Source organism: Panthera tigris, chromosome D1, assembly GCF_018350195.1.
Source record: "Panthera tigris isolate Pti1 chromosome D1, P.tigris_Pti1_mat1.1, whole genome shotgun sequence".
Classification (NCBI taxonomy): domain Eukaryota; kingdom Metazoa; phylum Chordata; class Mammalia; order Carnivora; family Felidae; genus Panthera; species Panthera tigris.
Genome location: NC_056669.1, coordinates 84,489,228 through 84,504,315, shown reverse-complemented (window position 1 = coordinate 84,504,315; position 15,088 = coordinate 84,489,228). Strand labels below are relative to the sequence as shown.

At 39.6% G+C, this 15,088-nt stretch overlaps 1 protein-coding gene across 2 annotated transcripts in view; it reads left to right on the top strand.

Moving 5' to 3' along the window:
• Window positions 1-15,088, top strand: part of DCDC1 (doublecortin domain containing 1) — a 490,317-nt gene that overhangs the window by 419,133 nt on the left and 56,096 nt on the right. For both annotated transcript variants that reach the window (XM_042959037.1, XM_042959036.1), the window contains 3 exons: window positions 1,602-1,701; window positions 3,824-3,959; window positions 6,802-6,961. In XM_042959037.1, the coding sequence (XP_042814971.1) occupies window positions 1,602-1,701; window positions 3,824-3,959; window positions 6,802-6,961 (396 nt within the window). The remainder of the gene's footprint in view (window positions 1-1,601; window positions 1,702-3,823; window positions 3,960-6,801; window positions 6,962-15,088) is intronic.

Sequence of the window (15,088 nt, the reverse complement as noted above, 5' to 3'; positions counted from 1 at the left end):
AAAGATATCCATTTAGGGAAAGTAAAAGAAATCGGGTCGAGTCTTTGGGCAGCAAAGAAAGAATCAGACACATCTTGTGGCTGGGGGCTCAATCTTCCTACAGTCCTCTCCCACTCCCTCCCCAGCAACTCCTGTGGATGCGAAATGTGGCCAAGCCAGTCCATCAGCTTCCGGAGCTGTGACACGAGGTGTATTTCCTTCCAAGACCTCTCAGAGAAATGGAGTGCCTAATTATCTGCTCAATTGCTTTATCCCATCTGAGGATATAAAATTGAGAAATATTCTTCATACAGCTCAGCCTTCCTGATGAGCACAAAGTCACTTCTAATTCACTTACTATAGATAGTGCATTCTAATATAAAATATATGTAGCAAGAATCTTTTATACTTAATTGTTGCAAAGGCAGGATCACCTCAACAGTTTTCTCAATAGCCCCATCATATTCCTTAAACTCTCCCTCCTCTTCCCACAATTCCGCCTCCTTACAGCTATCCTGAACTGGCTGGGTAATTTCCAGCCTCTCGTGCCTTCAGTCCATCTTCCACCTTTCTGACAGTTAACTTTCCAAAGAGCAGATCTGATAACACCACATTTCTTTTCTCCTATCTGAATGACTTCCTGCTGTTCATGGGATAGAGTACAAATTAATTAGTCTGGTATCTTAAGTGCTTTCTGTGTGTTGCTGTCTTCTTTTCCAGCTTCATCTGGCTCCTGCTCCTGTCTATATACTCAAGTCCAGTCATACGAAACTTCTCAAAGTCCTAACCCTTCTTGACAAACTCCTATTCACCTGTCAAAGACCAACCCAAAGGTCACTTCCTTAGATACAGGTTCCCTGGAGGAATTCATTGTGTTGTTTTTCCTGGGTTCTCACAGCACCCTGGCCAGGTGCCTGTGACAGCACCCAGCCCTTTGTATTATACTTCAGTTGCTGACCTGTCTCTTCCCTGACTAGATAGGGAGCTCCTCAGGAAACGGGAAAACATGCATTCATTTTGACAGTCATAGGGCAGGTCAAATGCTTGTTTGGGGCCTAGGAGGTAGAAATCACTGTTTTAATGTTTAACCAGGCTAAAAGTCCCTCTTTGAAAGGGCGTTAAAGGGCTATAGAGATCACTTCTAATGGAGGGAGGTGAGGAACTGCTTGGTGATGGATATGACTCTGGGGAAAGAATATAACTTCAGTAGAGAAAGCAAGGAAAGTGTTTTAGGTAGAAGGAAGAGCATGAGAAAAACAAAGACACAGATAGAAAGTATGGGGCATATTGAAGAATGGAGAATCAGGAATAATATGCCTGCTTATTTGTTGATCGTGCCCAGCAGTGTGCTAAGCACTTCTCAAAATCAACCCTTAATCTTCACTAAAACCCTGGAAGATAAGAAATGTAGGCTTAGAGAGGTTAAATAATTTGCCTAAGTCCCCCAGCTTGTATAAGGAGAATGAGACTCCAAGAGCCTGATGGGCTGCAGGGCCTACCTCTTGACTGTCTCACAGGTCTGCAGCACGAGTAGTTGTTAAAGACTTGATTTCTCATATTTTCTCTCTTCTTTGCTGGAAGCCTTCTGTATACAAGATGATTTTTTGTGTCTCTTACTACAGGTGCACTGAAATTTTAAATTTACCCTCTGCAGCTCGGAGATTGTTCAATGAAAAGGGAAAGGAAATCTTTGCCCTAAAAGACCTCCGAAGGGACGAATTGGTAAGGACATGAATGTGAAACTGGAAATGTTACTCTACCCATACAACTAAAAGACAAATGTTTCAAAATGTAAGACTTCAGACATGTACCACTTCCCCCCTTATTTTCTCTCAGAATTGTCCTCACCCAGCAACCCTCACAAAGTTAACACTGATCACTAGCTGTTGAGAGCTTACCATTAGGCATTATCCTCAGGGCTTTCTGAAAATGAGCTCATTTAATGCCCATCACAGCCCTGTGAGGTGGATGCCCTCACCACCCATTTTATAAATGAAGGTGGAGGCGGGGAGAAGACCAGATTATTAACCACTTGTAATTTCTGTCTTCTACTCTGTAGGAGATCCTCTCCTCTTTTTGAGACCTTCCAAATGTAGTTGTTTAGTGATTTCTTACTAAGTGATAATTTCACTTTTTCAGAAAAAAAAAATTGTATCTAGTGTTTCACATGCCCTATTTGGGTGGCTGGAGAAGGCTAAGAAGAAGGACTTTAGCAGCCCACTGTTATGGGATGGAAGTTGGGGTATCAGTTCGAAAAGAAAACCTGCCTGACTGATGCCTGAAATTCTTTGAGCAGAGAACCAAGCTCACACCGTATTATCAGAAGTTAACTCAGGCTCTGAATGCAAAGACCTCTTGAGAGAATCTTTTTTTTTTTTTTAATGTTTATTTATTTTTGAGAGAGACAGAGTGGGGGGAGGGGAGGGGCAGAGAGAGTTGGGGACAGAGGATCCAAAGCAGGCTCTGCACTGACAGCAGGAAGCCCAATGCCAGGCTCGAACTCACGAAATGAAACTAGAGATCATGACTTGAGCCACTTAACCGACTGAGCCACCCAGGTGTCACCGCCTTCCCCTCCGCCACCCCTTGAGGGAGTCTTAAACTGAAGTACCAGTGACCAATATCAGAAGCAGCATGACAGAGGGGAAAGTCCGTGTCCTTGGAGTCTGGTAGATAGATCTCTTTTGAATTCCACTTCTCTCACTTCCAAGGTTTTAGTTTGTTGGTTTTCCTCTCCTTTGCTGCTGTGTTTATTCATTGTGTTATTGCAGAAAGAATTAGGTGAATTGCATTAGACCATATGATACAAAAAGATAAAGGGAAGGGAAGGAAAAGTCTCTGAGGCCACTGAGGTGAAGGGAGGTAGGATGAAGTTGGGAGTGACTGTTATAAGATCCTGTATATTTGCTAGAAACAAACCTGTCACTGAGCAGCCAACATAGAGATGGAAACGTCAACAGTTACCTGATCAAGTGTGTACAGAGGAGAAAAGGAAGGCTGTTGTTCAAAAAGAAGTCTTCGAGAAAGTTGTCCCTGGGTCGTCATGCAGAGAATGTGTATAATCACCAGTGTGGGACCATGGAAGTGGCAGCACTGAGTGTCATTTTTCTTCTTAACTGAATGTTCTGCATATATCACCCTGTTTTTTCTTACTTCAAAGAAATATGAATTCATTTAAGACAGACATAGAAGCAACATGAAGAACAGGTATGATCTGTAATCTGAGCATCTAGAAATAACCACATTAACATATGACAGGTTCATCCATACCAGTCAGTCATTGTCAAACTTTTTCTGTAAAAGGTTAGTTTATAAATATTTATAGACCATATGGTCTCTATCGAAACATCACCCCTTGCCACTGTATGCACAAAAGCAGTCACAGCATGTACATGAATGGGCCTAACTGTGTTCTAATAAAACTCTATTTACAAAAACAGGCAGCAGGCCAGATTTGGGCTTCAGCCCTAGTTTACAAACCCCTGATCCCTCCCTCCCTCCCTGTGTCCCTCCTTTCCTTTCTTTCTTCTTTCCTTCCTTCCTTTAACAAATTATTTATATAACTTTATTTTGAAAAATTACAGAGTTACAGGAAGTTGCAAAGATAGTATGGAGAAGTACTTTTTTTTTCCTTAGTATAAAACCCTTGAGATCTTTCAAAGTCGTTAGGTTTATTGATAGTTTTGCCTTTTTATCACGGAGTATTTGTCAATGGTGTCACAGTTTGCTTAACCATTTGCCGATTATAGGACATTGTGTTTGTACTTTGGGCAGATTTGGGCGATTACAAATAATCCTGCTGTGAAGAGTTGTACATGGGATCAGAGACTCATTTCTTTGCTAGGTATATGTTTCATGTGGAGAACATTGGATCAATCCTGATGTGTCCGTTGCTCAGCAAAAGAAGCAAATCTTCCTGAGGAACTTAGCATCAGATATTTCTAAAATTCAAACTTTCTGCAGCATACATAAGATAGAGGGTAAGCATTGGGATTATTTACCATAAAAGATATTGCCAAAATTAAATACTTGATTCTGCCTTTTTTAAATCCGTGCTTGTTTAAATAGGTCATATTTCACCTCTATATCCTGCTGTTTAGCTCTTTAAACTAATGTATGTATTTAACAGGATTGCATATTTTCATTCACACTACACAGTGATGTGCAAAGAAAGTGTAATTTATTTCGTCTTTAACAAATTCAGTCTTCCAGGGGTGCCTGGGTGACTCAGTCGGTTGAGCGTCCGACTTCGGCTCAGGTGATGATCTCCTGGTTTGTGAGTTTGAGCCCCACATTGGGCTCTGTGCTGACAGCTCAGAGCCTGGAGCCTGCTTCGGATTCTGTGTCTCCCTCTCTGCCCCTCTCCCACTCACACTCTGTCTCTGTCGGTCTCTCAAAAATTAATAAATGTTAACAAAATTAAAAAAAAAAAAGAAAAGTAAAACGAATTTAGTCTTCTTTGTTTTCCATTAAGGAAAACATAAAATGTCCGATCAGGTTTAAATTTTGGCCCATCCACTAAATTGTCCCTTTAGGGAGAGCTTTCATATTTCCCATTCCCCAGAGTCTCCCTCAGTTCCTCTCTCAGATAGAAGGGAAGAACTTGGGGGACAGGGTGTCTTGCTTTCTGGGTCTTGCTGGCTGATATTCATGGCTGGGTGACCATGTTCCATTCCTTTGGCCAAGACAATGCTTTGGATGGGAGGTGCTTCCTGCCTGACCCAGCCTTTCTGCTCTCTCTGGCCCTCTGAAGCCTGGCTGTGTCTGAGTGGTCATCTCTGAAATCTTTATTACAAGACCCCTTTACCCCTCCTTGGCAACTACTTCTGGAAACCTTCCCAGCATGACTGTCGGCACATCTTGGGTCATGGCCACACCCCTCAGAAACCAGATCCAGGTTGATACAACTGTACCTCAGATTGGAGTGGTGAAGGCAACTTGAGAGGTGACTCATCACAGTGTTCTCAACAATGAACAGTGTCCTCAGTGTTTCCTTGGTGTAACGTAGATACCTGAAGTGAAGCCTGTAGGGGGAATCATGATACCCAGTGCGTTTTTCTGCTTTCCTCTGTCTTCTGTCTTAAATTCCCTCAGGCCCAGAAATGGTAGGTTTTCTCCAAGTCAACCTTGATGTTAAAGCTTTGATATGCTCAGTGGGAGCTAACAGTGTTTAGAAAAAACCTAAATCATGACAGTGTCATCCTGATTGACATGGCCTTTGTCTTATGGCAACATGCTGTACTTGAGTGTCACACTATCTTTGTACTTTTGCTTTCCTTTTGTAACATTTCTTATCAACTTATGGTCCTCCTCCTTCCCTTAAGGCTACCCCAGGAACTAGGACAAAGGTTCTATGTATAGAACGACAAAAGAGAAAAATCACTAATATAATTTAAAACATTTCCCTGTTACATATATTGAATACTGTACAGTAAGTTTTGCCTGCAGCTTTCAAGGCTTTGGAGACTTCCACTGAGGAATTTAGGATCCTAGAGAATGATCTAGAGATATGTATGTAAATAATATGCCCATTTGAAAGGCTAGAATTTACAATAACTAACTAAATAACTAAATAACATTTTTTTGGAAAGACCTATTTTTTTAGTACTTTTTTTTTCCTTAGGCACTTTTTAAATCGAAAGTTAATTGATATATGGTGTTGTATTTGTTTCAAGTATATAATATAGTGTTTTGATATTTGTATACATTATGAAATGGTCACTGCAATAAATCTAGTTACCATTTGTCACCATACAAAGTTGTTACAATATTATTGATGATATTCCCTATGCTGTACATTACATCCCCATGTCTTCTTTATAACTGGAAGATTATACCTCTTAATCCCCTTTATCTATTTCATCCACCCTTCTACCCTTCTGACAATTACCAGTTTGTTCTCTGTATCTGTGAGTCTGTTTCAGTTTTGCTTTGTTTATTTTTTAGATTCTACACATGTCTTTCTCTCTCTACCTTATTTTATGTAGCATTATACTCTGGAGGTACATCCATGTTGATGCAAATGGCAAGAGCTCATTTTCTATGGCTGCATAATATTCCTTTGTGTGTGTACGCACATGCACTTTCTATCCATTCATCTTCCCATGGACATTTAGATTGTTTCCATATCTTGGCTATTGTAAATACTGCTATGATCTACATAGGGGTACATATGTCTTTTCAAATTAGTGTTTTCATTTTCTTTGGATAAATACCTAGAAGTGGAATTGCTAGACCACACAGTAGTTCTGTTTTTAACAGAGGAACCTCCATACTGTTTTCCGTAGTGGGTGCCCCAAAAGTACATCCCCACCAAGAGTGCACGAGGGCTGCCTTTTCTCAACATCTTTGCCAACATTTGTTATTTTTTTGTCTTTTTGATAATAGACATTCTGACAGATGTGAGCTGATATCTCAGTGGGGTTTTGATTTGCATTTCCCTGATGTTTAGTGATGCTGAGCATCTTTTCATGTGTAGGTTGGCCATCTGTATGTCTTCTCTGGAAGAATGTCTATTCGGGTCCTCTGCCCATTTTTTAATCAGATTTTTTCAGGTATTGGATTTTATGAGTTCTTTGTATATTTTGGATATGAACCTCTATTTTTAGTACTTTTGACTGACAATATCTTGAGAGGAAGGAATCTACAAAAATGAAGTGAAATCCAATTTATTAAAGAGCAACTATTAATTGCAGTTAGAATGTGTTCTCTTAGGCCAAATAGTTGAAAATTGTCTGCATTTTTATTTTAACGTGTGTTTTCAAATTCCTGGTGTTCTGCGATCATAACTAATGTCCTTGCAATTTGCATGTTTCTGCTCAGCTCTTGTTTTAGAAGTGCAAAGTGACATTGTGTCTGGAGCCAAGCTTGCTGTGCATAAACCTGTAGCAATTTTTGGAGAAGAAAAGCAAATTATGGGACCAAAGGAAAAGCCAATGGAAAAAAATGCTTTAACAATGGAAAATGCTTCCAGTGAAATTCTGTAAGTAATCAGTGTGGCCAGAAAAGCTACCTGTTTCCTATTTGAACTCAGCTCATTAGCTCAATAACAGCACAGAGCCCATGCGGGGAACCCACACCGAGTTTGTGAAATGTATGTCAGGTGAAGAGCTAGTAAATATTTAATTAGTTTTCTGTCCAAAAGATAGAGCTGGAGCTTCCATGTTCAGCCATCACAAGGATCTACTTTCAGCTATTTTGTTATTATATTACAGTTTTTAAAAGACTAGAATTTTGGAATTGCCAATTATTTGAGGAATTCATCATGTTTTGTCTACATAAACGTTGATTCCAGGAACAATTAAATTAATATAGATTCAAGCTGGATTCATGTTAATATACAGTTGTCATCCTGGGTCACTGAAGTAGTTTTCTGATTGGTCTCTATCTCCATTTTCTTCTCCTTCCAGTTCACCTCAAAGTTCCACCCACAGACAGTTAATCTTTCTAAAACCTAATCCTTTTTATACAGTTCTTCAGTGGCTACGCACTGCAGATAGAAAAAATACTTAGTTTCTAATCAAGCCCTTCTGACCTGAGTCCAGGCCTGTCATTGACCCTCATTTGCACCCCCAGGCCCACCTCCACTCCACACTTGTTTCTTCCTGACACATTAACTAAGCCCCAGCTCAGCAACTACAAGCTGTCGCTGAACGTGGCACATTCCATTTATGCACTATTGTACGCCTCTGAGCCACTTGTTTCTCTCCACCTGAAGAGCCTTGACCTGCCTGGTATTCATCTGTGGAATGGTTCTTCATCATTGAAAACAATCATGGTAATGACTGCACACAGCAATGTGCCTATCAGTCCCCACCACCACACGCCCCTCCCCAACAACCACCAGTCTGGGAAATCCATGAGGGCAAAAACTCTTGTCACACATGCTGTGTGAAGACCAGGATAGCTGCCTTTAATCATTTACTGAATAAATGAAGGAATGATTGAGTGAGTTTCCAAATTCTAAAGCCATATATGGCTAGTCAATTACCATTGTGATAATAGTGAATATTAATTTATATATCATTGTTACAAACTATTTTAAAAGACTGCTTCTACCCCTCAATTATAAGGATATCAACTCAAATATAAGGACATTTTAGGAAACAAACCCCTCATTGTTGAATGATTCATCTGGTCTCATGTCCTGACACTAACAAAGGCATCAGAAGGCCTTTTTCAGAGAGAGATGATTTGACCTACATGGTATATTCCTCAATGGCTAGAGAATTTCTTAAGAATGTATCATCTAGCCTCTGAATTATTAGACTGCACATGGGAAAAAAGTACACAGAAGGTAAGAGAAAAGAAAGAACATTTCTGAGAGCAAAGATCTACATTGTTCTAACTTATAGATTTCATCAGGTCCTGGAGTCCTTGAGGTAGAAGTGATTGAGTCCACTCAGAACATAAGGCAGGAATCTCTTGCACCTTCCAGATAGGCTCTTTTGATCACATCTTTTCTTGAATACTCATAGTAACAGGGACATCACTAGTTTGTAAGGCAGACCATTCTAATGTTGAAATTTAGAATATCTCCATCCTATGATTTCATTTTTTTCTCTGTCCATACCATTCCTCTCTACTTAAAAGTACTTAAGAACACAATTCATATGGGATACTGGGAAGATGGCAATGTAGGAGGACGCTGGGCTCACCGCGCGTCCTGCTGATCACTTAGATTCCACCTACACCTGCCTAAATAACCCAGAAAACAGCCAGAAGACTAGCAGAACGGAGTCTCTGGAGCCAAGCGCAGACGAGAGGCCCATGGAAGAGGAGGAGGAAGAGAGAGGGAAAGGTGCTGAAGGTGTACTTGAAGAAATAATAGCTGAGAACTTCCCGGATCTGGAGAAGGAAAAAGGCATTGAAATCCAAGAGGCACAGAGAACTCCCTTCAGACCTAACTTGAATTGATCTTCTGCACGACATATCATAGTGAAACTGGCAAAATACAAGGATAAAGAGAAAATTCTGAAAGCAGCTAGAGATAAACGTGCTCTAACATATAAAGGGAGACCTATAAGACTCGTGACCGATCTCTCTACTGAAACTTGGCAGGCCAGAAAGGAAGGGCAGGAGATCTTCAATGTGATAAACAGAAAAAACATGCAGCCGAGAATCCTTTATCCAGCAAGTCTGTCATTTAGAACAGAAGGAGAGATAAAGGTCTTCCCAAACAAACAAAAACTGAAGGAATTCGTCACCACTAAACCAGCCCTACAAGAGATCCTAAGGGGGATCCTGTGAGACAAAGTACCAGAGACATCACTACAAGCATAAAACATACAGACATCACAATGACTCTAAACCCGTATCTTTCTATAATAACACTGAATGTAAGTGGACTAAATGAGCCAACCAAAAGACATAAGGTATCAGAATGGATAAAAAAAACAAGACCCATCTATTTGCTGTCTACAAGAGACTCATTTTAGACCTGAGGACACCTTCAGATTGATAGTGAGGTGATGGAGAACTATTTATCATGCCACTGGAAGTCAAAAGAAAGCTGGAGTAGCCATACTTATATCAGACAAACTAGAATTTAAATTAAAGGCTGTAACAAGAGATGAAGAAGGGCATTATATAATAATCACAGGGTCTATCCATCAGGAAGAGCTAACAATTATAAATGCCTATGTGCCGAATACAGGAGCCCCCAAATATATAAAACAATTACAAACATAAGCAACCTTATTGATAAGAATGTGGTAATTGCAGGGGACTTTAACACTCCACTTACAGAAATGGATAGATCATCTAGACACACGGTCAATAAAGAAACAAGGGCCCTGAATGATACATTGGATCAGATGGACTTGACAGATATATTTAGAACTCTGCATCCCAAAGCAACAGAATATACTTTCTTCTAGAGTGCACATGGAACATTCTCCAAGATAGATCATATACTGGGTCACAAAACAGCCCTTCATAAGTATACAAGAATTGAAATCATACCATGCATACATTCAGACCACAATGCTATGAAGCTTGAAATCAACCACAGGAAAAAGTCTGGAAAACCTCCAAAAGCATGGAGGTTAAAGAACACCCTACTAAAGAATGAATGGGTCAACCAGCCAATTAGAGAATAAATTTAAAAATATACAGAAACAAACGAAAATGAAAATACAACAATCCAAACGCTTTGGGATGCAGCGAAGGCAGTCCTGGGAGGAAATACATTGCAATCCAGGCCTATCTCAAGAAACAAGAAAAATCCCAAAATACAAAATCTAACAGCACACCTAAAGGAAATAGAAGCAGAACAGCAAAGACAGCCTAAATCCAGCAGAAGAAGAGAAATAATAAAGGTCAGAGCAGAAATAAACAATATAGAATCTAAAAAAACTGTAGAGCAGATCAACGAAACCAAGAGTTGGTTTTTTGAAAAAATAAACAAAATTGATAAACCTCTAGCCAGGCTTCTCAAAAAGAAAAGGGAGATGACCCAAATAGATAAAATCATGAATGAAAATGGAATTATTGGGGCGCCTGGGTGGCTCAGTTGGTTGAGCGTCAGACTTCAGCTCAGGTCATGATCTCACGGTTTGTGAGTTCGAGCCCCGCGTTGGGCTCTCTGCTGACAGCTCAGAGCCTGGACCCTGCTTCAGATTCTGTGTCTCCCTCTCTCTCTGCCCCTTCCCTGCTCATACTCTGTCTCTCTCTGTCTCTCAAAAATGAATAAACGTTAAATAAAATTAAAAAAAAAAAAAAGAAAATGGAATTATTACAACCAATCCCTCAGAGATACAAGCAATTATCAGGGAATACTATGAAAAATTATATGCCAACAAACTGGACAACCTGGAAGAAATGGACAAATTCCTAAACACCCACACTCTTCCAAAACTCAATCAGGAGGAAATAGAAAGCTTGAACAGACCCATAACCAGTGAAGAAATTGAATCAGTCATTAAAAATCTCCCAACAAATAAGAGTCCAGGACCAGTTGCATTCTTATACACTAATAATGAAGCAACAGAAAGACAAATAAAGAAACTGATCCCATTCACAATTGCACCAAGAAGCATAAAATACCTAGGAATAAATCTAACCAAAGATGTAAAAGATCTGTATGCTGAAAACTATAGAAAGCTTATGAAGGAAATTGAAGAAGATATAAAGAAATGGAAAAACATTCCGTGCTCATGGATTGGAAGAATAAATATTGTCAAAATGTCAATACTACCCAAAGCTATCTACACGTTCAATGCAATCCCAATCAAAATTGCACCAGCATTCTTCTCGAAACTAGAACAAGCAATCCAAAAATTCATATGGAACCACAAAAGGTTCCAAAGTAATTTTGAAGAAGAAGACCAAAGCAGGAGGCATCACAATCCCAGACTTTAGCCTCTACTACAAAGCTGTAATCATCAAGACAGCATGGTATTGGCACAAAAATAGACACATAGACCAATGGAATAGAATAGAAACCCCAGAACTAGACCCACAAACGTATGGCCAACTCATCTTTGAAAAAGCAGAAAAGAATATCCAATGGAAAAAAGACAGTCTCTTTAACAAATGGTGCTGGGAGAACTGGACAGCAACATGCAGAAGATTGAAACTAGACCACTTTCTCACACCATTCACAAAAATAAACTCAAAATGGATAAAGAACCTGAAGGTGAGACAGAAAACCATCAAAACCCTAGAGGAGAAAACAGGAAAAGACCTCTCTGACCTCAGCCGTAGCAATTTCTTACTTGACACATCCCCAAAGGCAAGGGAATTAAAAGCAAAAATGAACTACTGGCTAGTATCCAAAATCTATAAAGAACTCACCAAACTCCACACCCGAAAAACAAATAACCCAGTGAAGAAATGGGCAGAAAACATGAATAGACACTTCTCTAAAGAAGACATCCAGATGGCCAACAGGCACATGAAAAGATGCTCAACGTCGCTCCTCATCAGGGAAATACAAATCAAAACCACACTGAGATATCACCTCACGCCAGTCAGAGTGGCCAAAATGAACCAATCAGGAGACTATAGATGCTGGAGAGGATGTGGAGAAACGGGAACCCTCTTGCACTGTTGGTGGGAATGCAAATTGGTGCAGCCACTCTGGAAAACAGTGTGGAGGTTCCTCAGAAAATTAAAAATAGACCTACCCTATGACCCAGCAATAGCACTGCTAGGAATTTACCCAAGGGATGCAGGAGTACTGATGCATAGGGACACTTGTACCCCAATGTTTATAGCAGCACTCTCAACAATAGCCAAATTATGGAAAGAGCCTAAATGTCCATCAACTGATGAATGAATAAAGAAATTGTGGTTTATATACACAATGGAGTACTACGTGGCAATGAGAAGGAATGAAATATGGCCCTTTGTAGCAACATGGATGGAACTGGAGAGTGTTATGCTAAATGAAATAAGCCATACAGAGAAAGACAGATACCATATGTTTTCACTCTTATGTGGATCCGGAGAAACTTAACAGAAACCCATGGGGGAGGGGAAGGAAAAAAAAAAAAGAGGTTAGAGTGGAAGAAAGCCAAAGCATAAGAGACTCTTAAAAACTGAGAACAAACTGAGGGTTGATGGGGGGTGGGAGGGAGGGGAGGGTGGGTGATGGGTATCGAGGAGGGCACCTTTTGGGATGAGCACTGGGTGTTGTATGGAAACCAATTTGACAATAAACTTCATATATTGAAAATAAAATAAAATAAAATAAAATAAAATAAAATAAAATAAAATAAAATAAAATAAAATAAAATAAAATAAAATAAAATAAAATAAAATATTCAAAGTTCTCTGTCATCAGCCTACTGGGTTATCTCTTTTCCGGGCTAACTTTCACTAGTTCTTTGAATCACTTCTGATGACTCAATCCTAAATCACCTTACATTAGACAGTCACTTTAAGATTTCCCCAGACTTCCTTAGATATGTTTGTTTGGAAGTTTTACATATTCGAGAGGTGGGATGATTTAAGGAGGGGCATCCATAAAGCAAGAGGCTAAACAGATCTAGAAGGAACCCTTTTTTAAAAAAATTTTTTTCAATATTTATTTTTGAGAGAGAGAGAGAGCACGAGCAGGAGAGGGGCAGAGAGAAAGGGAGACACAGAATCTGAAACAGGCTCCAAGCTCTGTACTGTCAGCACAGAGCCCAAGAAGGGGCCCAAATCACGAACCTTGAGATCATGACCTGAGCTGAAGTCAGACTCTTAACCGACCGAGCTACCCTGCACAAGGAAGGAACCTGTTTGATAGCTAGGTTCTGTGTAAAGATTTCTGGTAATAAAAATAAGCAAAATGGAAAAGAACTCTGGGAGTACTCACTTCAGCTTTGCTGCTTTGTGGAAGAAAGGGCCTTTTTAGCATGGAACTCAGGGAAAACTTTCTCATTTCCTTACTGAATTATAGGCAGTCCCTGCCCACTTTAAGAGCCTCTTCACATAGTACCTTTCCCACTCACTGCACACCTATGACCCAGTGTCCTTCTGTTCCTCAAATGAACCAAACATATTCAGAACCTTTCCATTTATTCTTTTCTCTACCCATAAATGCTCTCTCTCCCTAGATCCTCACCTGGCTGGCTCCTTCTCATTTTCCAGGTCTCAACTCAAACATCATCTCTCAGAGGAGTCTGTTCTGACTACCTTGCTAAAGTAGACCCCCCTCCCCACCAGCTAATTTCTATCACAATATCTTGTTTTATTTCACTTACGGCACTTGTATTATTTAGTTATTCATTTACTTGTGTATTATCTCTCTTCTGCCCACTGGAATGTAAGTTCTATGAATCTTGAGAATTTACCTGTTTTGTTCATCACTGTATCCCCAACACTTATAAATTCTGTGCCTATCATATAGTAGATGTTCAAGAAATATCAGTTAAAGGAATGAGTTGAATAACTATGGAATGATTAGTCGTGTATGAGTCATATAAGTCATTAAATGAATGAGTAGACAAATGAATTAATAAAGGAAGGTATATTTAGAAAGGTCTGTTCTAAATTGTCTATTGTCTTGACTGTTCTTCATTTGCCTGGAAGCCAAAGGTCATACAGATAAATTTCAAGTTAGGAAATTAAACATCTGGATAGGGGAGGAATCTTGTTTACACCTTGATAAATATGTTAAAACTAAGAATGACATTTCTGTTTTTTGTTTTCCTCAAAGAAATAGTGGGAAAGCTGTGTTTTTTATTTTTAACACAAGATGGCACTGTTGTTTTTTTAACAGTTAGTAAGACTTTTGACTTGAGAAGCTGTGTGTGCTGCAGCTCTGAATGAGGCAGCTGTTACCCACCAATTTCATAGCCACATGTAATACTTTTGTTACATTTGAAAAGTGTATGGTCTGCTCTGCTAACACAGGAATTGACCCCAAAGATTTTGGTAATTTGATATCGCTTGCAGCTGTATCAAAAACCACAAGCGCCTTGGCACTCACAGCCTCCCTGCATCCCCTAGCTTTATTTACATACATGCATATTTGCTGCTTTGCGCATATATTTAACCCGTCTTGGACCCAGCAGTCCTCATATTGTGTCGTGATCCCATGGAAGCAAATGTACCTTAAACAGTGCCCCAGAACTTGATATATACGGATCCGGATGGTGGCTATGCTCCTGCTCACACCTTCGTCTTAATAAAAAGCCAGAAGGCTGACTGACTCAGTTATCCAAGCTCTGACTATTTAAGTGTTTTAGTACATTATTCTTTATCAAAAACTGGCACGAACATGCCCATGCTCTTGGAGCCTCTCTAGGTTTGAGAGGAAAAGTTAAGTTAATTAAGATTTCTTAACACTGTCTAATGAGTAAACTTTATGAAATGCAGTAATCTAGGCTGTTCTGTTCCAGACAGAATTATGACCCACTTATGGAGCTGGCAGAAGGAATCTCATTACACATTCATTATAAATTTCTTAAACTACCGAGTAGCCTTAATCTCGCAATTTTTGAAATATAATACATGGCCCCCTTTTTCCCAAATAAATATGGTAAAGATGAGTGCTATTTATTATGTAATGGAGGAATTTTATTTGTAGGCTCATATTAAAAGGTCTAAATTATGTGTTAGTAAGATATGGATTTGCGATGTTAGGCACGACAATGGAAATGCGATTTACAGATCT